Source organism: Falco peregrinus, chromosome 8, assembly GCF_023634155.1.
Source record: "Falco peregrinus isolate bFalPer1 chromosome 8, bFalPer1.pri, whole genome shotgun sequence".
Classification (NCBI taxonomy): Eukaryota; Metazoa; Chordata; class Aves; order Falconiformes; family Falconidae; genus Falco; species Falco peregrinus.
This window is the reverse complement of record NC_073728.1, coordinates 8,190,135-8,216,412: the sequence shown is the minus strand read 5'-3', so window position 1 is coordinate 8,216,412 and position 26,278 is coordinate 8,190,135. Positions and strand designations below refer to the sequence as shown.

At 39.5% G+C, this 26,278-nt stretch overlaps 1 protein-coding gene across 5 annotated transcripts in view; it reads right to left on the bottom strand.

Annotated features, from left to right (window-relative positions):
* AGAP1 (ArfGAP with GTPase domain, ankyrin repeat and PH domain 1) overlaps positions 1-26,278 on the bottom strand; it is a 382,459-nt gene that overhangs the window by 328,761 nt on the left and 27,420 nt on the right. Inside the window, exon 1 of one of the 5 annotated variants that reach the window (XM_027796719.2) lies at positions 23,862-24,125. The exons of the other annotated variants lie outside the window; for them this stretch is intronic. Coding sequence (XP_027652520.2) covers positions 23,862-23,964 — 103 coding nt within the window. The 5' untranslated portion in view covers positions 23,965-24,125. Of the gene's footprint in view, positions 1-23,861; positions 24,126-26,278 lie in introns of those variants that run through there. 5 annotated transcript variants of the gene reach the window in all.

Sequence of the window (26,278 nt, the reverse complement as noted above, 5' to 3'; positions counted from 1 at the left end):
ACTCTGAGGTCCACTGAACATTTTCCATTTCCTTACTAAACAATTAGACCTCTAATATGCTATGAATTTTTACCTCATCCCCATTGTTTTACTTTAGACAATACACTGTTTTGTCCTCACTCCATACCTTACACTGGTTTAACTTGGTAAATTACATTCTCTGCAAAAAACGTCCCTGCTTAAAACACAAGCTTTTCAAACTCAACAAATACCGCAATGTCAGACAGAAATATTGTAGAAAGGAAGCTTGGTTCCCCCAGGAATTTGCTATGCCCTTACATCCATTAGAAACAGTGCCAGTTCACATAAAACTACGAACTAGCAAAATATCCCCAGAAACGATGGCACAAGCTCAGGAAGCAGAGCCGATAAGCAAGGAAAAACTAAGCAGGGGGAAGGGAGCAGAGCTAGGGCAGAACTGGGAATCACACGTCACCTCTAGCCAAAATTCAGTGTTTTACAATAACCCAACCCACAGAAATCATAAGTCTGCACCATGAAATCTAGTGTGGTAAAGTTATAATCAAGCAAGAAAGAGAAACTCACTATTCTTCAATAGAAGTAGTAGTGATCTAAACCAGCAGTAATAAAAATGTTAGTATACAACAGTTTTGTTTGTAATTACTCCCTGTACACAAGAAAATAATTCAGTTTACAGTTGGTATTCATGCCACACTTCTGCGTTGTTTTATGAAATAAAATAGTAACTGTACAAATAAGCAGTGCTTTTGTCTGTATAATGTTTAAAATTATATTTCTTTTCACTTTGTGGAGCGTTAAAACTGAAAGAAGATTGCCTTTACATGTAAGGGATCTAGGAATCCATAGCACCCGCAAAACAGCCAGAAGACAAATGCCTCTAAGAAGTAGGTCACTCCTGCTGCTTCAAAATTATTTACTAACCCCAAACAACACATTGTAAACACAGCCAGCATTAACGCTGTAGGCATTATGGTCAAACCAAGCACACACACTTAAAGAAAGGAAACAAAATGTTGCATTTCAAAACTCACTTTCAAATAATATATACTCTCAAATAATGTATATTGACTTCAAACAGCCACCTTTTTTAAAACCACTCCGCACTAACAGGATAGCGGTTCATGTTACATCTAGGCAAAACCTTAGTTAAATGAGAACAATTGTCAGCAGTGTTACACAAAACATTTAGGTGTGTTACATGAGAATTTGGACACGTGCTTTAGAAAGCACACACTGGCCTCCTGAAAAGGTTGCATGTGACTGCTTCTCACTGTTTTCTAGCCAAGGAAATAAACAATTGCTTCCAAATTTCTGATTCATAGTAGCCCAGACATTTTGCCAGCTCTCCATTAGCTTCAGCTGATCTGTCATAGCTCTTCTGGGATATCAACAACAGCATTTGAAAGACCAAGCCTTCACCACAACACATTGCTCTCAAACCTTCCTCACAGCATTGTGGCAAATCACTGTTTACAAATAGCCATCATACACTGAAGAGCTAAAAGAAAAGTTATAAAAGCCAGTCTTTCACAAACCCCATCTTTACCCTACACCTGAAATAATACCACAGCGAGACATTCAGCTTTACTTGGAGTCCAACTCTTCCCTCCCCAGCCTTCACATGAGAGTGCACTTTGAGCAGATACTCTCCCCCAACTAACACATTGAGGTCCACTCACAAAAGAAATGTGACTTCCTAATATTTCATTTAGCCAGCTAACTAAAACACTTCTGCAGCTGAAATTGCCGTTGTGCCTCCGTCATATATATATATATATATATGCTTTCACTTCCCACCTGAAAACTAATATCATCTTGCCAGGATACAGGACCATTAACGAAGAAAAACCACATCATCAGTACCATTTATTTTATAGCGGATGTCTATGTTGCTTTACCTAGAATGACCTTCCCTACCACACTCAGCTAGGCACCAGATGGGATATAAATCCAACATTCCCCCCAACCTAATACTACCTAAGCATTTCCTGCTGTGTATAATGGCTGAATTTGTACCTGCTACAGAAAAAAAGGATGATGTGGTTCAGACCAATTCCTTCCTGAAATTATTTCAAGTGTTAAAAATCCTACGATCATGCAGAAAACAACATACAATGAGTCATTCCTCAAAAAACAGTTAAAAACCAAAATCCCTTATTAGTTCAAACAGTGATAGAAAACATAGCGTTAGAACTGTACGTATTGGTAGTACCAACATTGTTTTTATTTCACATGTACATCTTCCTACAGGCATGCCAAGGCATCTGAATAATTAGTAACTTTTCTTGGCTCAGTCCAAGTAGCTGGCTATAATTAACTACAAAAGTGAGACTTCAGGGTCCCAACAAAATTCCAGTCTTAACTGTTCAGTTGAATAAAATTCACCACGGACTTGCAGAGGCCAAAAGCTTAAGCTTAGTGCCAAGAATTCCAAATTTGTTGGCTACAATTCTTACTACTAGCCACAGAAAAGAAATTAAAATCTACTCGGTGGTTTGGAACATCAGCAAGACAATCTACAGGTACCTCAGAAATTAAACGCGACATCTGAATCACCACAGAATTAGTATTTTCTTTTAAAGTTACCACTGTGTGTTACCTTATCAAAAGGAAAAATACTTTCAAGGGAGATAAAGATCAACTGAAAAAGCAGAGCGAAAAGTCTAGGCCCTTTTACTACAGAGGTAGACTGAAGATTCATTGACAGTACACATTTTACCATAAAAGATGCGTTCTGACACCAGTATCTACCCAGCATGAAGTCACGATGGAGTAACTTCTGCCTCCTAAATGAATCCTGAAGAGGCAGGTCCAGAGTAAGACCTCGATGACTCCCAGTCAACAAAGCAAAGACTGGATCAGCTTCTTACCAAGCCAATCCTTACCTTAGTCACATCATCTTGAAGCTTGGCAGAAGTGAACTCCACCAAGTGCAAAGGAACATGTTCAAGAAGGCCTACTGCCCAGAGAGCAAAAGTGGTGTCTTTTTTACGTCTGAAAGAAAGGGTTTGGCCTGCATTACTTCATCATGATTACAGTCACCGCGATGAACTAAGGAAGTTCTGGAAGTGGACCCTCTAGCTCAAAGTAACAGAGCTCCTCACCATTTTATTTCAGGGTTCCCAAAAAGCGACTATTGCTATGTTAATTCAACAGGAGAGAAGAGTTCCTTGGAATATCAAGCGCTTGTTTGACAGAGGGACTGCCTCACAGCAATTCCTGGTTTGGAGGGTTTTCTGACAGTATCATCTTGTTTATCAGCCACACAAGCCTTTGAGGACAGAAGCAGCAGCGTTCTATAAAACCAAGAGCTTCAGCTTCGGGAGAAAAAATTCACTTCTTAATATTATCAACTTAATCAAGTAAAACAAGCGAAGAGTCAACTATTAGGAATGCTAGCCTAACATTTAAGTCAAAAGGAATGTCCTACGCACCAGTGTGATTCTGACAACTTAATAAGGGATATAGACTATCTCCACAGCTTAGGAGGCCCTTACTAATCTAGCAAAAAAGACTTTTCCAGGCACTTAAGCACCAATATCTTCCTGTGGAAGGCAGGGCCTGGCCAAACAAGCACAGCGCAGTTATCACAGCATCAGCACACACATCCAAACCAGACTGCGTAGTTTTTTCACTTCTTACCTTCATCAGTCCTGAGCCACTAAGCTGCATACAAGGTAAATAACACTCAAACCGAGATGCTGAATGTCAAGAGACAGAAACCACACAATGCCATCACAGCCAGCGATAGCACTGACAGCACAAGCAAATACCCAGTTTCCTTGAATCCAAAGCAAGGCTGTCCTCCTTTTCAAATATCCTTAAATAATAACTCCAAAAGGCTCCTTCCCTTTGCTTCCCTCCATAAAATGCAGTTCTGCGACTACTTAGAGCTATAACAGTAGCCATACCCTCCCAAAATAGATTTACCAAGGTCCCTAAAAAAAGAATGAGGAAACTGATTAAGAAACAGTTAAGAGACACTTACACACCCACGTTGCTCAGCACCTGCACACAGATAATTGAGCACACCACCACCCACCCTCCACGAGGACAAACAAGTGGAGGTCCACACCTTGAGGAGGTGCTGCAGTAGAACGGAGGAGCCAGCAATCTTGGTGAGCAAAGGTCTTCGTTCAAGAAGGACGCCTTCACCAGGGTAGAGAGTCAGTCAAACAAAGCTTTTGTGCTATGTAAAACCGTCAGTCTAGGGAGCTCTGTAACCCCAGCCACGAACAGAATTTCTTAAGAAAATTGCGCGGATATTCTAATTCTGTGATTTGTCAGAGCCATGAGGCTCGTTAGCTCTGTTGAGCCACTGCTACAAGAGACCTAGGTACTCAGCGAAAGAAAACCTACCATGTAAGAAAAGACCTGTTGTTTTCAACATTGCTTTTCAAAATCGCACAAAAAGAAGCAAAGGCCAGTATTAGGAATGCGTCAGCTCCCCATCCATAAGTTGATTTCAAAAGACAGGCATCAATCATACTGTTTGTATAAGTTTTGATGAAGTCTGACTCAACTCAGAACTTCCACGATGCTTCACGTTTCAAAACTGAGTGCAGACATCCCAAGTCTAGGTTGTCCTCTAGAGATAGAAGCAAACATTTTACCGAAAGAAGCCTTGAAAAGAAAAACTAAGAAAAGAAGCAATATGCAAAATAAAAACATATCCACAGTATCTTGGAGAACACACACTGAGACACAAACAACACAGTATAGCTTAGGTTTTAAACCAGTTATTTCAGACCAGTATTACTACTACTAGCAGATGACCTCCTGAAGTAGACACCTTTTAAAGATAAATGCTTCTATCACAATTGCATCTAGACATTCCTTTGATAGCAACAGCAGTACAAAAAACTCTGAAAGTTACAAGTGTTCAACAACAATTCTACAAGAACAACACAACTTAACAATAACATTTATGCCTCCCACGTTACTTTCACTCTGCATGCATTTGTTAAGTTTTCTCAAAACGAACTTTATCTAAACAGCTTGTAACACTGCAAAAGGAGTATTCAATCCAAAAGAGCGTGCTCAGAGAGTGTATCTTCTACTAATATTAAACTCGGCAACTTGGCCTCAAGTAAGAAGAAATCCACACACGAGTTATGGATAAGGAAGCATCAAGTTTAAGGCACTTCTGTCTATCGATCCATAGAGGACACACATGAACCATTCTTAGCTCCTAATCCCCCAGCCTTGCTCACAAGGGCAAGAGGGCAGCAGAAGGGGAAGGTCTGTCTTTCCCTTGCCCCAGAGAGCTGTAACGACAGGCGCTCAGGAGGTGAATCTTAAACATTTCAAATAAGTCAGCATAAGCAGTAGCAGAAGCTTGTACATCGCAAGGAAGGTTTATGAAATTACAAAGCAGGGATCACACCGCAGCAATTATGTCATTTCATTTCATCCAAAAGGCTTGAGTTATTAAAGAAATTAACAGCTAGTTTACTTCCTAATACAATTTACCTCTAAAGTATAATATGCTATTGTTACCCTATTTCCCCAGAAAACGACAGGTCCTACTTCTCCACTATGCACGGTTTTAAAATTAAACACTAACTCTTCTGCTTTGTTACCATCTCAAGCCTCTTGCACTCTCACAGTACTGGTCATTTGAGGCAAGGACAAAGAAGTAAGAGAACGAGAGTAAAGGACTCTTTATATGTCTTCACTAAAGAGTAAACAGCGCTCAAGTTAGTACCGAAAATAATTTTCAAGTTCAGTCAAACACCTTGCCTTACTGAAAACATACTAGCAAACCAAGGACACATGTAGTGGCACTGTATTGACTCAAACCCAACACCTTAACAGCACGATTTCACCCTTAACTCAAAGAAGGCTGAGGGGAGACCTTTTTGCTCCCTGCAGCTGCCCGACAGGGGCTGTGGGCAGGGGGGGTCGGTCCCTTCTCCCAGGGAACGAGCGACAGGACAAGGGGAAATGGCCTCGAGTTGTGCCAGGGGAGGTTTAGGTTGGGTGTGAGGGAACATTTCTCCACCGAAAGGGCGGTGAAGCCCTGGGACAGGCTGCCCAGGGGGGCGGTGGGGTCACCATCCCTGGAGGGGTTTAAAAGATGTGCAGCTGTGGTACTTGGGGACACGGTTCAGTGGTGGGCTTGGCAGTGCTGGGTTATTGGTTGGACTTTGATGATATTAAAGGTCTCTTCCAGCCTAAATGATTCTATCATTCTGTGTTGCTTCAGCACATGAACTATGTAACTATGCAAAGCTTTGAGATCATTCCAAAAGCAGAAGGAAACAGAATAAACCAAGAATACAGTAAATTCTCTTAAGAGACCCATCACACATGCTTGGGATCTTAATTTCTACTTCCTTCTCAAGTGCTCTACCTTTCATCCCCTTTCCAAACAACAGATAACCACATTGGTGATGTGTTTGATCTCAGTCAGTTTGGATAGCAAGAAGTCAAGCATCTCGTGCTATATTTAATCAATATATAATAACAAAATTCAAGCCATCTTCTGTCACAGTCTTGACATAATTTTGCCTAGGTTCTCCTAGCTCCGCTCCAAGGTCATGTGTATACTCCATAGGGTGCCTGCTCTATAAGTACAGCTGTATGTTCAATTTAAAGACCACTTCAAGTCCCTAGAATGTTATTTTTTAGCCTTAGATAAATTCCAATGTATTCAATTACTACTTATCTCTTAGGAGTAATATTAATTTTCATCGTTAACTGAACCAGAAACCAGTTGCTTAAAATACATCCATCCATTTTTAAAGTTACAATTCATCTAAGTAAAAACATAAGCTGAAAGGGCTTTTATTTTTTTGCGGTGAATGCATGTTAAAATAGACATAAACCCCCTGGCATATTAGAAAGCCAGGTGTCCAATTTTTCTCCAAATGGCTGGAAGCAAAGAGGAGAAATAGCTTTGACCCACTTCTGCAGAAACCCATATGACCATTCCACGTTAAGCTCACACGAAAACAGAATGCATTCCTCTCCTGCTCATTCATTCTCTGCAGAAAACGGCTGAATCTAAGGGATTTTTAATTCTCTTCATTGCCCCTATATACTTACAGAAGTTCTTGGGTAAAAAAGTATTTTAAAATAAATATTTTTTTCAGACAAAAAGCACCACAGCATAGGTCTTACAGAAAGAGCTTGGAAGGAAGGAAAGAAAAATCACAGATCTCTTTCAAGCAAGAATCATAGATAAAATCCTCACTGTAAGAGCAGTGTCTGTATCATTCCCACCAGGGTTACTTTGCTGCAAAAGCAACACCTAAAGTGAATAATCATCAGCATATGTATGGAATACTGATAAATTCTTTAGAGAATATGGAAGCTCATCAAGGTAAGAGAATTATGAGAATAAAGGCAAGTTATTTACATATATTGAGCTACCCCTTCACATCCAGCTTGGTCTTTATTCCTAAAGCAACCCTTCCTTCAGCATTTTTTTTTCTATTACAACTGCAAAACCAAGAAGCTACCTGCATACAAGCAACATAAAAGCTCATAGAGTGTTTCCACACGCAAGAAAAATATTGTCTTTTTACAGCACAGGTGAACACAACATATGAAGCATATATTTAATTTTTCTCTTTCAAGTTGCAGAGAACTCCCTCAAATACCTTGCACTTGTAACAGCCTTTCTTTTCCTCTTCATTTTAGAAGACTGGAGAGCCTTACCCTTTTTTTCAAGGTCAAACACCAGAGTTTGTTTCTGCACACTGACCTTGGCTGACTTGAAACCTCAGCAGTTCCAGGCAACAGATCAAAAACTCCAAACCTTGATCTAAAAGACGACCGAACCACCTTCCCCAAGTCCACCTCCTCTTCTATGTCTTTACATGTATTGCACTATGTACTTACAGACACCACTGCCCTGGAAATCCATTGCCATAAATTAGACTTCTAAGGAGAGCCTAGAGCAAGGGAAAGGACAGGAGAGGAAAAGAGCAGCAATAACAAAAAAAAAAAAAAAAAAAGAAATAATCACTGCAAGCACCTGTAAGAAAGTTATTGTGAACTGCCCATCCACATGCACTCGAGTTTACTGTTCCAAACAGGTATGTATATGACAGCATTAAACAAAAAGCTGACAGACGTCAACATGACTAACAGCAGAGGAGAACCACAGAATCGCAAGAGTTCCTTCCCAACAGATCACTTTTGACCTTTCTGTTACCAAGGAAGCACACTGAAGTACACAAAACAGGTGATAATTTTTTAACAAAAGTTAAAAAAAACCCCACTCTTTCTTACCCAGTTACATGATATATATTTTAAACATGCTGGAAGGGAAAAAACATGAAACTCATCTTTTAACACCCTCAACAGATCCACTCACAGAAGACTGACAAGCCAAGCATCATGAGCAGCAGATGGGATAAGGCTCAGTAGAAACCACAGTCATATGCTAATTTGCTATTAATTACAGAAGCTGTCAGGATCGCTGCAGTACTATTATACACTAAGGAAGGGTGCCAGTTAAACACATCCATTAAGGAAGACTTTTTTGACTAATAACAGCTTTCTATAAAAATAGTAAATTCTTAGTGACCAAAACAATAGGGCGGGGAATGTACAGTGATTATGTTTGCTATTATACACACAGAATCTGACACCCGTAACTGGAGAAAGTCATGCAAGGCGTCAGCACACTCCTTACTGGTTTCAAGTAGAACATTCACCACGACCTGCTCCCAAATGACCTGCTTTCTATCAGCCTCCTTTACATAAGTTTTGGACCACTGACTTGAAAGCTTGAGAGTATCAACAGGTTTTGAGCAAATGTTGCTGCTTATTGCTTCTTGCACACGAGTTGGTAAGAAAAAAACCAGTATGTGCCAACAGGTGGAAACAAAAGCTTCACCATTTCTTACCTCAACATCTTACCACTTATGAACTTAACACAAATCACTTAATTTGTCCTGGCAAAGCTTGCTCAAAGGGAGAAACAGAACTAACCTAATTTCCATATTCCTAAAAAGTTTAATGTGTATGTAAACAGATGCAAGCTTTTTCCACCAACATTTACATAACCTTCTGAAAATACAGAAAGATAAACACTTCTCCAAGTATCTATCAACTTTCCTCCCTTTCAAAGAGAATTTCCATAGGGATTTTGCAAGGAGCAGGTTGTCAATAGAAGTATAGTTTAGATTTATATCACTACCTATGTAAATTCCTAGAGATTTTAACCTGGGGTGGCAGTCATTTGTCCCTTCAAGTTTTATCAGCCAGAGCTGCTCAAACATGAGGCAGACAGCGAAGAAAGACATGAAGAAAGTATAGAAACAACTGGAAAACTTAAGGAATTTCCTTCCTCTCAAAAGGCAAATCCTATTAGCTGTTAACTAAGAACTTGTAAGTGTGAATGACTAAAAGCAAAGAAAATTTCATAGATCATCTGGAAAGAGCCAAGCCCCTGAGATCTCATTATCAGAACCAAGTGTCCCAGCTGACATGAATTATTTACTGCAAACCAGTGCTTTTGATTATGCACATGCATTATGCGCTGAAGGTGCATCTGTGCCCCAGTTTTAAAACAACCATGTGGAAACAAAGCCAGAAACTGCGCTAAAATGTAACATTCATTCCACAAAACAAGAAGATGCTCTTGTCTGATAAGCTGAAGTTTACCTACTACATGTGATAGCACACAAGACGTTTTCAATACAACCTGAAGGTAAACGATAACAGGCTGGAGAACACATGTATTGTTCTGCCTTTTCTTTTGACATGCTGACAGAAAATAAAATTGTCTTAACCGCACGTACGCAAAGCACAAGGTTATCCATTGCATTTATCTGAGTGACAGCACAAGGAGATGCGGTCACATCAAAATACACTCATTCGTTTTACACCTGTTTCTGTCCTCGACAGTGTGATTTCAGAAGAAAATTGATCACCCATCTAAGACACACCAACAGCTTACAGACCGCAGCACAAACTCCAGCAGTGAGATTTCCACCATCTCTTCTTCACCATCAGAAAGCAGCTGTAGCTGGGCTACCTGACCACAGTTTCACAGAAAGAGTGAAACTTCACTCATTCTTCTAGAACCATACCGTACGTTCAGGTTCATCTACGACTTCCATTTCATTAACATCACCAAAGCCAACAGATGTCTTCACACAGCATCTTCATGCCTATGACAGCCATCAAGGTGACTGCCAAAGAGGAACGTGGTATCTTCCATTTTGGTATTAAATCCAGTCTTAAGCTTATATAAAATCATTAACTGCATGTAACAAAAATTAGAATCTTTGTTACACTATTCTGAAAAACAAATCAAGTATGTATGAATACAGCAGGCATTCCTCAATGGAAAATACACAAAGATTATCACGTTAACACTGGGATGCTCGTTCCCATCACTTTTTTAGGGTGATTTAAGATACCAGAAGTTAGTTTTCACACATCTGAGTTAAGTGAAGACAACTTCTGAACTTACAGCACCAAGAAATGAGAACCAGTCCCTAGCTACAGGACAGTATTCCTTGCATCAAAACCTAGGACTTGGAGGCAAACACTCTTCTGGACAATTTGTAATTATTTACTTTGTTTTTTCGAAAGCTTTCATATATACAACATAAACCTATACAGGGAAGTCTTCTTCACTGCACTTAAAGTCCGTATTCCCTTTAGTAAACAGCACTGATCTGAAGGTAGAAATCACATACATGGGTATTATCTACAAAAAAAAAGCAGCTCAGCTCCTAACACCCCTTCTGAAGCACAACTCCACACCATAAGACTACAGATACGTTCAGTACATAAACATTTGTTCCCTTTGTTCTTTACAGCAAATACCCAGATTTCTTTTGGAGGGGCCACAAGGAGGAAGGAGGAAAGGGAAGCATGCATGGTCATGTTGCCGTTTAACCAGGTGGTCCAGCAGGAACATCTATTTACAGTGCCTCTTCAGAACTCCTTATAAACTTGGAAGTATTTACAACCATAACAGAGCATAGAACAATTACCAAGCCAACAAGGAATAAAAACGTGTCCTCTAGGGACCTGTAAGCATCCTACATTGTTAATTTTAACCACCAAGCTAGACCTCTCACAGGGGATCTTTTAAAAGCAACAGGATTTAGTGTCCACAAGCCCTTCTGAAAACCCACCTACAAGGCTGAAAATAATCAGCCAAAGAGAAATAAGATAAACCCAAAGAATAACACCTCAGGTTACCTCCTGTATGCAGTGAGCACGGAATAAAGTTAGTACCTTAAAACAAACCAGTACTGACTTCTTAGGTTTACGGTGTTAAGATTTATTTTCCCCTAAGTTACACAAACCCACGTTCATGCATCAGACAAACACACAGAACATCAGTTTGTAAAGACAAGCAAAATAACCTTTTTAAAACTGTTGGTACAAACACAAAACACACTTAGGCCTCCACTCTGCTACCAAATACATCTAAAATTAGTAGCACTCTTGAGACAACTGCTAGTGACTGAACCCTTTTCTATTTCTGTCTTCTCTCAAGCCTGCTGTCTTCCACGTCTTCCACTTCCCACCATTTACATCCTCAAGCCCCTCCCCAAAACACCAGCTTTCCTGTAAAAGCACTGTGCCTAAGACCCTTCCCTTCAGATTTTTATATTACATCCTCTCTTGCAACAGTCACCAGTTGCCTTCCGCAAGCCTTCTCCCCCAAAACAAAGGAGAAAGGACCCCGCGCACCCGGTTAACAATCCTTGCATACACAAGACATTAAAATCTGTGTATTTGGAAGGTACATTGCCACAACTGTTCCCATGTAATGCACTGGCTGTTGCTCTCCCAGCTACACAGGCAAGAGAAGGGAACTATTGAGCTCAGCTCTTGCATCTGTACACGGCTGCATCTTTACAGTTAACTACCAGCCTTGTTTGAATCAAAGAGTATGGTTTTAAAATTCAAGTGACCATTTCCATGAGCTTCTCAGCATTATTTAGCAGCAATGAGAAATATAACTTGTCAGTCAGCCTCAGATTAATGGCCAGACCTCACATTTCTAATCTGTCACCACAAATTTACAAACAGATTTTAAAAGTGTTGTAAAACCAGAAGTCTTACAGATAAAATTACTGTTCATCGAACAATTGAGAAGCTGGAACAGGCACAAAACAAATGCTGAGGTTATTTTGACTACATCAAAACTCACAGCTGAAATAAATTTATGATGAGGTAAGTTGGACACAAGTTCTCCCCTGCAGCTGAACCAGGAGCACAAGCTCAGGTAGAGTCACCAAGCATGCACCAGTATGTCAGTTACTAGAGCATCAGCCCAGAGCTACACTAAATTCAGGGTCTTCCTTTGACATAAATCACAGACTATTTTTTTTTTCCCTAGCAGCATTAAACCTACCTACCGCTAACATAAAACCTGAATTTACAAAAGACAGAAAAAGTTGAACCAGTAAAATAAAGCAATGTTAGTAGTTTGCACTCAGAATTTCCATGCCATGCCTCACATACTAACACCTCAAGTCTGAATTATGTGATTTAAAAAATTTCCATGATAAGTTTTATGTGCACAAGCTTATACAACACTGAAAAGAGGAAAGACTTGGCATGAAAGACTTGAGAATGAGTGGGGGGTTTTTTTGGTTTTTTTTTTTAATGGAAGAGCATTCTTATTTCTGCTGTTTAGGCTTGTTTTATTTTGCTTTCTCAGTACCAACTCACAAACCTTTAACTTCAGACATCCAGGATCTAAGTGACTTCCACACATCCAATCCTTCAATTCCTTCCTTTGGAAGTTCTCCCTCTGCCATCACTAGGCGTGAACCTGGCCATTTTAGTATTCCCTTTGTCTCCTATGGCTTGGTTAATGGCGTTCTCAGCTACCAATACATTTACTTGCTGTAGACAGATTTGATAGAGCAACCCTAGACACCCACCGAACACGAGCACTACCAACACCCTGACATACACAGAAGCCTGACGAGAGAAGCGTCCTCAAGCCAGAAATACATTTTTTCCTGATGCAATTTACTTGCACTAACTATTGACCCCAGATGCTATTTCCATGTCAGCAAACACTCCTTTCAGGGCATTGTTTTCTGTATGGCATTGCACAAACAAGCTTCTACAAAGCCTGCAATTATTTTCACTGCGTAAAACAGGAAGATAGGAGTAATACAGATGCACATCCATTTTTTTCCTAGACATAAATTGCTTACATTAAGTTCATTTATTCCACAGCCAGTCCACAATTGCTGTAAAACGGTTAATTTTCAGCAGTAACTTTCCACAAGGCCATATGCCAGTTAATTTATGGTAAGTTGTACTTTTGCACGTAAGGAAAAAAGTTAGTGGCAACGCCTATGAAATCTGTGACAGTTCTAGGGAAACAACACTTCCTTAGACATGCACTTTTTCTTTAAAAAAAAAAAATCTCTCTGAACTTATGCTCATATCTCAAAGTTAAAATGGCATGGGAACATTCAAACACATTGCTCTTGCTGTCCGAAATCTCTGAACTCTGAGGTTTTGTTTTAGTTTTGTTTAACCTCGGCCTGCAAGCTGTAAGTGTCAGTCATAGGTTCCATAACTCTTCTCATGGAAACTGTTTTAGAAGTTACAGAGCAGGGATCTGAGCTCTCTCTCCAAAGCATTAACTGAGCTCCAAGATGAAGTCCTGTAAAAGATTCTTAGTTAATACCATTACTTCTGACACCTCTTGGTGATTTTCTAATTAAAACGAGTGGGTGAGAAACTCAGAGGCTCAAGTCTCATCCCATACAGTTGCAAGGGAAGGTAAGTGTGGAATCATCTCAGGGTTTCAAATCAACAGCCATCAGTGCAGCACATTAATGAGTTACTACGCATCAAGTTGTCTTAATGCCCTTTGAAAGCCTTCACAAAACTATGAAACTTAAAATTGTTCACTTACACAACTGACTGCAAGTGTTTCTTTAGCTATAAAGCAGCTACGCTAACTGCAGCGTGCAAACTTAAGTCATAGGGTTATCCTCAAAATGGACTTAAAAAAAAGACTATGCTAAAGCTCCTTAGGAAAATGGCAGCACCATGCTGCCACAGTTGCTGTCCTCTGCTAGATTAATAATGTCCCACTATCAAAGAAAGGCAGTTGTAATTTGTAGATTCTGAAGTTAAGAGGATTTTAGACTGTAAACAAGTCTCAGAGTCTTGTCCCACAGCATCAGCCTTCACACAACACAGACATACAGCTTAAGAGCCTGGATTCAGCTAAACCAGTTTCATCCTCCATCTAATTTTAAAAACCAGGATGAAATGTTACAACCCAAAAGGCAAACTAGAAAACTGCTGCAAGACAATCAGTTCTCATCATGACTGATACTTTTAGAAGAGCCCCGAAACACTCTTCTAGAAAACTAGTTACTTGCATAAAACACAAAGAAAAAGGAGAAAACCCATGATGCAGGAATGCTTGTACAGTAGCTTTTTGACTTCGAGCTCTATTAAAAACAGAGCTTAATTTCTTCTGCAAGCACCATGAAATGCAAAAACAATCACCAGTTCTCATTCCTGCTACATACCCCTTAGCTTTTATTCTACCTTCAAGAACTAGCGAATCTAGTTTGACTTACGTATCTCATTACCTCCATCTACTGGTAAGAGTTGCTACTCGTAAGTAGAGTGGGGTTGGATTTTTCATTTGGGGGTGGGGGTGTTTTTTTCCTCCACATACTTTACCATTTAAAAAAAAATCAGAAATACTGATAATGAAAGTAGTGAGAGGGGAGAACAGAAATAATTCAACTCTAAAAACCTTAAGGGACAGACTAGCCGATACCATCACCATTTTCTGACGTCTACAATTTATTTACTCCTACTAGCATATGAAATTTACCTTTGGATTGAAACTTAACAGCAGGAGTCACCCAGAGGGATGTTTCTGTTATTTGTTTCCAGTCTAAGAGTCCACCTAAGAGGTCAAAGTGATTTAACATTAAGCTTCACAACCTTTACTGGTAACACATTAGACGTGTTTTTCCCCATACAAGTATCACTTTTATCTCTGTTCCTTTTTAGACAGGAAAGCCCCATTAGCCTTCGAAGTTCTTACAACTTGGTTTTCCATGATAATCCACATACAGTTTACGTTACTGAAATTGCTCGGAACTTAATTCTTTTAATTCCAGAGGCTAGATTTCCTGAACCGAGGAACAAAACACACATTGAATGAAACAAAGCCTACTGACCTGCTAATGCTTCAGTGGTATCATACTAAAAGTAACTAGTCAATGCAGCTACTAGTCAGCACTGCTAGTTAAATTTGCCAGTTCTGTTACTGGGCATTGAAGTGATAGGCAATTTCACAACCGTGACATAAGATAAGCCATTGCATTTTTCTTTTTTAAACAGTTTGCAAGCGAGTATCATTGTATTTATTTATTCTGCTTAATTCAAAAATAAAGGTTAGGTTGAAAACTGCTGTTTGCGCCATGCCTTCCTTCCATGTTTCCACTCATTCCTAACTGGGCATTATGTCAGACAGCTAAGCAAAGCTTTAAATTTTCATCTGTGACCAGCACTGGCTACGAATATGCTTACTACCAAGTGCCCCTTCCAAGAAGCAGTAATAGCTTCCATTTCAAAAAATTCCTAGCATCTTTCCCAGACTAGCACAAACATACCAGCTGTCCAGAGGCCGAGCACACCTTGCAGCCGTATTTCAGCCTCTGCTCCTTCACACAGCTACCAGGCACTCAGCCACACTTCTCCTGCAAACCAGTTTTTTTTAAAGAGTTAAAAGACATTTACAAGAAACTAAAATAACCTAGTACAACTCAGTCACATAAAAAATATTTTTAATACTACGTGAGACTGGTAGTCTCCAAAATCTTGCTTCCCTTACATTAATTCTTACTAGATGTGATCTTCATACGTGCTTGGAAACTTTTTTCCATACATTCACTGTTATTTTTGAAGTATTTTAGAACACCAAAACTATTTTTTCTACTGCCAAAAAAACGCATGCTTTATTGTCTCCCCAGATACTTTGGTGTCATGTATTTTACTCTTCCCCATACCCAGGTCTCAGTTGTCAGTAACCAGAAGGGGGCACATTTTAAGCAGTATGTAGAAACGTCGTAATTTTCTCAATTCTCAAGCTATTCGACATGCTTATTCTTACCAAGTAAAAATCACCGTGTCATCTCAAAGCTCCTTACTTGTAACATTAAACGGAAAATTTCCATTTCCTCTTTCTTCTTACAGAGAGAAGAATTTCCATCAGGGATTCGATTAGAAAACTTCTTGTAAGCAGTGAATTATCTCACTGCCAGCACCACTGCACACTGCTGTGATGTTTCAATCCCAGCACAGCACCTGTTCTGTAGAAACACTACTGTTAACTTGGAGGAAATGACTGTATTGGTTGTTTCATGCTCTGAATTTAAGTTAAAAAATGAGACCTCTTCTAAAGCATTTCTGATTCTTTACTTACCGTATTAAGTTTGTAAATAAAACTCCAGTGAGCGTAACTACTCCAGAATGAGCTTTTTTTCACGCAACACAACTTCCACACTAAAGTCAAAACAACAATGCACATAAGACAGGAGTAACACAAAATATTTTCAGCTCGCGATAAAAAATTTAAAAACATCGGTTGTTCTTTGAAATTCAGGAAGCAAAACATGCTCCGATCCATCCATTTCAAGACTTACTGTTCACTGATCCACAAGCAGAGCTACAAAATTCTTTAAGAGACTGCTGCTATGGCGATGCCTCTTCAGGAGCAAACAACGTCCAAAAAAGCACTGTGGAAAACCATGGCAAAAAGCTCCGCTAGGTTTTAAATAGCCTATTGCAATTTGGAGAGCAGAGGAGAAACGTTACCATAGTAGAAAAATAGTTTCAAAAACTACACAAGAGAAAATCTGAATGCTATCAAATCAGGTTTAACCTGGGATTCACCTGAGAGGTTTCTTTCTCCTAACATTGACACTAACAGGCTGCGCTGCTTGCGTTTAAAAAACAAACAAACAAAAGGTTTGCTTAAAAAGGCAAAACTTATTAGTGGGATTCATTTACTGAGTATTTCACTTGTAATTCCAAAAAACATGACAAACGCTAAGAGCTTGAACTGGACCATGTGCTGGATGCAATTAAAGGAAAACACACTTTTGTTAGAAGTCTGATTATTCTTTTTAGCTGCTCAATGCCTGACACCCCCTACACCCGAGAACCAACTTGTGCCTATGAGCGTGTTCATACGGCACTATGCTTGATCAAATCAGCTCTAACTTTAACCTATAAAAAAGAAAAAAAGCCTAGCTTCAGGTTGCGAGCCAACACACCGGCACAGCACCATTCCAGCTGGTGCTAGCTGTGACAGCACACAGCGAAGCGGCAGGGTGAAGCAAAACACACGTTGCTCGAAGCCCACGGGAAACCCCTGGGCCAAAAGAAAACCCTTCCATCGTCTGGAATTGGCACCTTTTCTAACCATGTGTGAAGGCACTCAGTGTAACTAATGCTTGCTGGTAACAGCATAAGAAATACATTGAACTTGGATTGATCTGGATGTGAGATGATGCTTGGACATGATGCTTGGCATTCTGACAAGGTATTGGAATCTTTTAAGTTTTTAGCCCAGTTTCCATGAAGAACCAAGTACTTACATAGTAAGTCAGGCTTATTTCTTTAAATTTTCTGGTTTTACCCATGTGTTGAGTTTTAAAACCCAATAAAGTATTTTTAAGGTATGCATAACAAGAAAAAGCAGATTTCACTTCACAATTTAGGAGACCCACTCAGAAAAAGGGAAAATTTCAAGAACGAGAAGTAGGCAAAAAACAAAAAGGATCAAAAATTGTCTCAGAAGATGGAGAGGCTGCACTCATTTCCTACCGTTACTGCTGGTTTAGAGGATTAGCCCTGGTCTGATCTATCCTCCCTAATCTAATAGGAAACTCCAAACACTAACTGTCCTTTTATGCCAATTTATCAATACCAAGAACTGGGGACATGAAGTTTAACATTTTTTCCAATATGTCTGGATAAGCCGTCCCTTAAGGCTAATTAGGCAGCTTTTTTAGGGAATGAAAGATCATGAACCAAGATCAAACAGCTTGGTTTTGCATTTCCATGATCCCCCTCTGATGTTATGCCAGAACTGCGCTTCCTGCGCAGAAGCCGATTTCAGCAGAACATCCACACAGACTTAAAATATAGAAGGCAGGACAAGTGCTTGTTAATAAAAAAGCTTTCAATTCATCTTACTCTAAGAAAGTAAATATGTCATTATTCCTACAATCATGTATTGATCGCCTGCTGAACTATTCATTTTTAGCATAAGCAGCATCTCGGACATAGGTACAAGGAGTATCTGCCCCACTTCAAACAGTACTCAAAGGTTTAAGTACTGAGGTGCCTCATTCCCCACCACATGAATGAGAACAAAGAATATACCATCCCAATGAACTTCCCCCTTGGGGCTTCTCCTGCAACCATCACTCTTTCAATAATCATCTAAGCAGTTCTATAAATACTGTGTCAGATATCGATAAATACAGGCTTTTACTAATTTGAAAAATCACCTTGTATTCTCCCCTTCTCTACCAAGATTGTATGTTGTTCTTCATTTACTAAACTGAAGTATTGACATTGCAGTCATCTTCCGCTACTTTTGACAAAGAGGCAGTCATCGTTAATTTAAAACATAAGCCTGTAATAGCTAGCAATCATTTTGACCATCACTACAGGGTATATAGCAACTACTATCAAATAAATTTCTCCAGTCAAGTTCACCATAAAAATATGAATTACTTTATCACAAAACTCAGCATATACAATTTAGGTCAGCTGTCACAATGCCATCAGCACTAGCTCTATGAGCTCCCAGCTGGGTCAATAAACACACTACCAGGGCCTGAAAAGGTCAACATGAACTGCCTATTCAAGCACTATTCCTTTAATTTTCTGACTAAAACCTGACTTCACTACCAAAAATTCTCAGGGTAACCTGAAGTGCTACTTTACAGTATTTGAAGCATGGACTTCGAGGTTCTTCAATATAGATTGTCCCTATAGCACATAAATTCCCACTCCAAAAAAAAAAGCGCACACTCAACTTGTTGGGAGTTCATGATCACAGTTCAGATGGATTTTTCCTCCTTTATACATAGCACATACCTTATTTACAAATCTATTTGCCTGCTGTATAGTTTACCCACTCTTCTGACTAGAGAAATCTAACTACATTGAAAAGAGTATTGTACTTCCCATCGAGCCATGTTCTCAGGTAGACAGCGTGCCAAAAAAATAAGACCTTCAAGGCCTAGAACCAATATAATGACTTATGGAATGCCTACCCCCAGTTACCCATTAGCAAATTACATTCTTCAATACCATGTTTCTGGAAGATTTCAACTTCACTTGCCAGTTATCTTTTGAGTTTCACCACACTGATACCACAGGAACTCATCTGAGCATATTTCTGCTTCCAAATGTCACCAGAATTATTAGTATTATAGTTCCTTGTGTACAAACCAATTCTGCATTTACTAATGTACCAATGATTACTGCTAAAAAACTTGCCATATCCTTATCTGAGGGCATACTTAAGGATACTAGAACGGTAAGGCTACAAAATTAAACTGAAAATAGATGCATAAGCCCTTGTGTTCACTTTCTTAACCACATCATCATTACAGGTCCTGACAGTGGCAGTGGTTAATACCTTTAGGCAATGATTCTCAGACTAACGTAATTCTTCCCCACGTAAGAGATTATTCACAATGAGAATCAGTATTTCACCTTCAGAGATCAAGAACAACACCTGTGTCTTCTCTTCTGCACAGGTACAACATACTAAAGAATATCTGCCCACAGCACAATATTTATCTTGCTACTCTCTTCTACCAAGAGACACTACTCCCATAAATACTGTCCAGTTCAAGAAAAACAATCCAGCATGACCATTCACTTGCCAATCTCCTTATAAGAAGAATACTATGAATATTGCTAATGACAGTAAAAAATCATGCTCCACCCATAAGTGCCAAGTGTCATCTATAGTCACACAAGCAATGAGAATTTATTTTTTCAAAATTTTATGGATGCTTATTGAAAACACTTTGACAAACTGGAATGTTCTTTCTCTCATTAAAGAGCTCCTTCTCCTTTAGTTTATTGCAGTTCCCAGCACACAAATACTTTCTATTAATCACTGTAGTCCCTGCAAAAATGAAATGCTCCAATTATTCTGAATAGCCTAAGCATTCACAAGTTGATCAAAATTTCTCTTTTCCGCTTTCAGAGCCAGGATGCTTTTAACAGCTCCAAAATACTACTTTGATACAGCAGAGTTCATAAAAACCTCAGCTCATTCGTAACTTCACCACTTACGTTTGAGACCAAATGTTAGGGTTGCCTCAGTCAAATCCTTTTCTAGCAAGCACCCGCCACCTACGTAAGAGAAAAGAAATGAAAAAAACCCACTCTACCTAACTGATGCAGGTCCTAGCACATGAACTTCTGGAAGTTACAAGAGCTCCTTAATTGAAGTTTCTACCCATCACCTAAATGATGTTGCTGAATTTACTCACTATTAAGACCTCTAGGCTACGGGACAGGAGCAGACACCAATGCTGCCAAGAGCTATACTGACAAGAAGCAGACGAACACCAAGAGTCTTACAGCCCCATAGCTTGGGGACTTTCATAAAAGCTAATCTTGGATCACATTTTGTAGCTGTACTACCAAACACAGTAAGTAGAATCAGCACGTATTTATATTTACTAAGCACCCAGCAAAGAACTGCTACCAGCACTAGAGCATCAGTGATTTTAGGGTTTTTTTTTTCCCCTCTTGTGTTACTAATGGTACACATGTTGTTTTGACTGGTACCAAACCTCAGCTAAGCTAGTAATGTGCAGAAGTTAATTAATGATTTACTGCCAATAGGGGAAAAAGGTAACAGTTGGGTGTTTTGATCTATTTAGCAGGTTTTTTGTTGCTGCTGCTGCTTTTAAAAAAAAATAGCAAATTTTTGGCTTCACAAAAAGACATCTCGAAGCAAAAACATGACATTTTGTGTATTATCAGAACTTGCAGCAGACAGCAAGCACCGTTCATGATCATTACCCTAGCATTTACTTCCACCAGTTGCTGCTGGGATAACAACATGCATGAGGCTTACAGCTCATCTGAACTCCCAGAAAATGGGATTTCTTAATATGGATATTCCTCAAAGGAAAAAAAAAAAAAGAAAAGTTAAGATCTTCAACGCAAAGAGATCAAATTTTTTCATTAGACATATAGATGGAGTTTATTCATCATTAACAACAAACTTTGTGACATCACACCTTCGCTACTAGTCACTAATTTAAGGAAACATTCAAACAAACATTCAGAAAAATTTTCAGACATTATCGAGTCTTAAATATTGCCAGTACATTTACAGGTGCAGATAAAAGGTTTCTATAAAGCTCAAACTTTACCATCACTGTGAGATTGCTTCTGCTGCATAGGGAACAGTGAAATCATCATTGCAAGCAGAGAATTTCTGCCAGCTGAGTATTCCATTTTGGTTTTTTCTAACTAGATAATGACAAAGTACAAGGATGCAGGACTAACTCAAGAGTTGCTTAGCCACACAAGTAACATCAGGGACTTAACCCTTCACTGCAAATACCAAGACTCTGCTACTGACAGTTATTTAACCTCCTAAACCTCATTTTTAAAAATTACCCCTTTGAGACAGAATCACTGGAATACACAGAACTGAACTGGGGGGGGGCACACATACGACACATACCAAAAGAAGGAGAAAAAAAAAGTTAAATACTTAAAGTACATCAGAAAATTTTTATCTGTACATTAACATACTTTTCTCCTAACACACTAACCTTAAAGCATACATTTTTTAGCATTCACAGTTAAATTCAACTAGGTAGGTCATGTATAGACCAAGGGTTTCCAATACTTCTCTATCTAGTCCCACAAGCGATCCAACTGCCAGACAGCACCACTTAAATGAAGATTATTTCTTTTTTCCTCCAAGAGGCCACAATTTGATTGCTCTTTTCTTTTCAAGCCATCATTTACAATTTGAATAACCTCTGTCACATACTGACAGACTGTATGGGGGGGGGGGGGGGGGGGGGGGCGGGAATAAATCACTGAATTCCCCACCTCCCGCCCCCAAAAAAAGATCTTTAATAGATTCTGATGCACACCATGTGTTGACCTTGGCTCTACCCGGGGAAGAAGCTGCCACCATTACAGATCATAGTCACAAATACCATGGTCACATGAAGAGGCAAAAATCTACATGACCTGCAACTAAAACTCTACTGCACCTTGTGGCTACAGGATACACAAGATACCCTGAAATAGGGTACAAACAAAACAGCTTCGAAAAGTGGGCATTTTACCACACAGATTTCATATTTTTCTCACTCAGAAAAAAAATTATTTGAAGAAACTGCTTTTTGAAACATTTCAGTAGATGGTGTATTTTCTTCTTTTACCAAACTTTATCACAAAAAATTACTTCAGTAGGTTTCTATAGCTCTTTATGACCACACAAGTCCGGCTATTTTCTAAGTAGTTTTTGCTGCGTGAGGAAATCAACTATCAATAAACTTCCCTTTGCTGGAGATTAAGGAAAGCAAAGGTAAGCATGTCAAGCAGGAACCTTGCCAGACCCACAGACCGAAAACAAGTTCATGTTTTCATTTTTTTCTCAAAGTGAAAGCATCATGTTTTAAAGGCTGCTACAGACCCAGTATTCTGTTTTGCTTGCATCTACCTGCGTTGAAAGTCTTTATATATATTGAAGTCATGCTGAGGTGGCACTCAAATTTTTTTCTGAAGCTTTAAAAAAATAGCTTCTCTGGCAATAAGAATCCTAACGGCACCAGGCAGTGAATTCCCTACCTTACCAACGCATTCTTTCCCAACATAAGCAAAACAAGCATCCCGGGAGAATGCCATTCCGTTTCAGATCCCTCAAAATTATCTACTGATACAGAGCTAACAGATGTGAGAAGAAAATATTTTATATCTCTAACAGGAGGTTTAGTCTCTCAATAGCTATATTGTGATAAGAAGATAAGGAATCGATCTAACCTCTTTTACTCGTGCCCTCCACAAATCATACTCACAGAAATAGAGCAGGTCATGAATTTTCTGAAGCAAGCATTGTACAAGCCCATCAAATATTAAAAAGCACTGCAGATGTCTGCAGTCCTTTCTAAAAGCTTTTTTCAGACAAGCAAGGAGGACACATGAATTAATTAAATTAACTGTTTCCAAACATCCCACTTCTACAAGCCATTACCTTCCTTCAGATGTTTTAAACTGAGACTTAGTCTGTTCCTCCAGGCTTTTCAGTCCAGAGCTCCTTTATAACTAGTAACAGTGTGAGTGTGCTTATCCAGGCTTCCAGGACTTCACAGAGACCTATTGCTCTCTGCACAATCTTAAAGAATAGTTATGTCCCACTGAAGCTTTTCTGAAAGCCTCTAACTCCAGACTGCCCATCAGGCACATCTTCAGGTTATCACTTCCACGAGCCAAAAATATAAATACTAACACAAAACTACATGCACTGCATAGAGCCTCTTAATTATCAGGAATGCATACGAATCACTTCAACTTATTGAGCTACTGTATCCACCCAACAGCACACTTAATGTGTTTTCTTAAATTAAATCTCTTCCAAGCATACCTCCATTTCACAGTGGCACTAGCTAAATACCAACAGAGGACAAATTCTTTCAGATACAGCTGCAAGGTACCCATCTGAATAATTCTGTCAGGACAAACTTACGGTGCCCAAGCAATCCCTCATTAGCGCATTACTTCAAAAATCAGTCCTAAGACGCCCGTTTCTAAATAGTAAACTGGCTCAAAGACATTATCTTCAGAACAGAAACGGCACCGAAAGCTGAACAACATCATACCTAGATTTGAAATGCCATCTTCTTCCAATTCCTTTCCAACGAGTAACATCCTTCCCAAGCAAAGCGAGTTGCAGAAGTCAGCTTGTGCCCTACCTCTACGCATACATGCTGGTTCAAACACACCATCAAGACTTTAAATGAACCTGCCAGAGAAGTACGGAGCTCTGAGAGTTGCAACTTCACCCAAAGATACGCAGCTCCTTTTACCTTAAACCAGGCAGTATTTTTTTTTCCTCTTGCATAACTAGAATTCCCAGTTACCACTGTTTCCACCCACAGTCTTGCCCGTGAAGGAACAGCCTGCATAACCACCCTCTGCCGGGCTGACCTAACAGGCTAGCAGATCAACACTTTCTGATCACAGCTCCTAAGAGGTTGCTGAAAATAGAACACCAGCTGCTATTGAAGTCCGTGCGCTCAGTATCTAGCGCCACTGACCAAGTCCCACATATGAGACCTCCTATTTACTTAATGCGACAGGCAGATTTAATATTGCACTGTTATCTTCTAGTGAAAGGCTGCCTGACAGCAATTTAGTTCTTCACCCTGGTTACCAGGGTAAAAAAAAAAAGTCCACCTTTTTTTTAGCCCAACGTTTCACATCAGTCATCACTACTTCAGACTTCAGGGGGCTATTTCAGGCCTCCAGAAGCAGCCAAGCATGTTAAAAAAAATGCAGACCCCTCTCAAATTTCACCAGCCCTACTGCGAAAGACCATTATCGATGGCCTCACACCAATTTCACACATAATTGTCACCAAGAATTGGCACCGATGCTTTTTTATCCAACACCAACAATTTGTTGTGAACTGAATCCGTTTTCTATTAATCAGATTATCACTACAACTGTGAATATATATTCTTAGGAACCTTACTCAGACTGACCTACTGTTACCTTGCGCTATCATAGAAATTCAATCTGTCAACAACCCAGTACAAAGTCCGTGTAATTGTATCTGCTTAAGTACAAATCCACACTTGGCAATAAGCCCCAAACAGGTACTTTTTGTTCACCTGTCAGTCAAGCTTCATTCGAGTAATTACAGCCTCTTTCTCCCTGGAACAGCTACCGGTATTTGCAAAGTCTCAGGTGTCTGAATCCCCAGCAGGCATGCCTACCCAGAACTTCCAATTTTATGAACAGCATACTCAAGCAGGTGCATAAAGCCAGCAGCATCACTGAGGCCAGCTATGGATCAGCCAACCTATACTAACTGCTATGGGGATATTTCATTAACATTCACCACTAATTGGTTTGGCTAAAAAACCTAGACCAAGCTCACTCATGTTCTGATTTGCAGGTGTTTCCACTTCTACCACCTGTACTTTGTCTTTCCTAGGTGGAAAAAAACTTCTTCACTACTTCCTTCTAGTTATAGTCCCAACTCCTACACGTGCTTCAGACAACTTGAAGTGGAACAGAGAGGATCAAAGGCATAGTACTAACCAGCAAGTGTTAGAGAGGCACAACATAACCGAAACCAGAAGCCATATTCTGATTATTTCTTACAGTAATCCTTAATCTAGGTCCCTTTTACTCCCTTCTCCTTCTACTTCTTAGCAAGATTCTCATGCAAATTTCAGCTTCATTAAAAAAGCACATGCGTTGTACTTTTAAGAACTAGTTCCGTACTACATGGCAAGAAAGTAAGATTTGACCTCTGTTATAGCCTACGTGTCATTGTAAATAAATGATCAACCTGCTTAAGTCCAAAAAATGAACGCTGAGATCCCACAGAATTTAGCCTTCTGTTTATTCACTCCTCAGATTACAAACTCCCCACAGATTCTTTTCCAACATAATGAACATTACTCAATAGCACGCTACATTTGACATACAATCTCCATTTACAACATTGTTTTAAAGATACACCGAGCAATACACTCATTGCTTTCCCTCAGCTTCTGAAGCTTGAAATACAAGACACCTATAATAGTTTTACAGTTAGATAAATTAAACTGAATTAGCCAACTTTGATAAGGAAATAAGCCGAATACAGTTCTTCAGTCTTTCTCCTCTCATTCAGTTTCTACTTATGCTGGTGTTAAGGGTTTGAGTGTGGCTTGTCAGTTTCTGTAGGATAAGTGTCATGTCAGGAGGCTCCAGGACTCAAAGCTGCTATTTATTTCCAGCTGAAATGTGTTCAAAATGCTGTGTTTTCACCCATTTTAGGACTTTTAGTTTACTCTTAGATTATGACCATTTGGTTAATTTTCAACCCTTTAGCAAGCATTACATAATGAGTGTATTGCGTAATATGTTTTAAGCAGTCATGACCAACCACCTTGGATTTTATTCAGTTTCCTAATTATCTGAAGCCTAGGCCTAAATACTCTGTAATTTCCCCCCCCCCCCCCCCCAGTTATATAGATTAAGCAAAGCGCTTATGCCTTTCCAAGTAAGGGATAGTGATTTC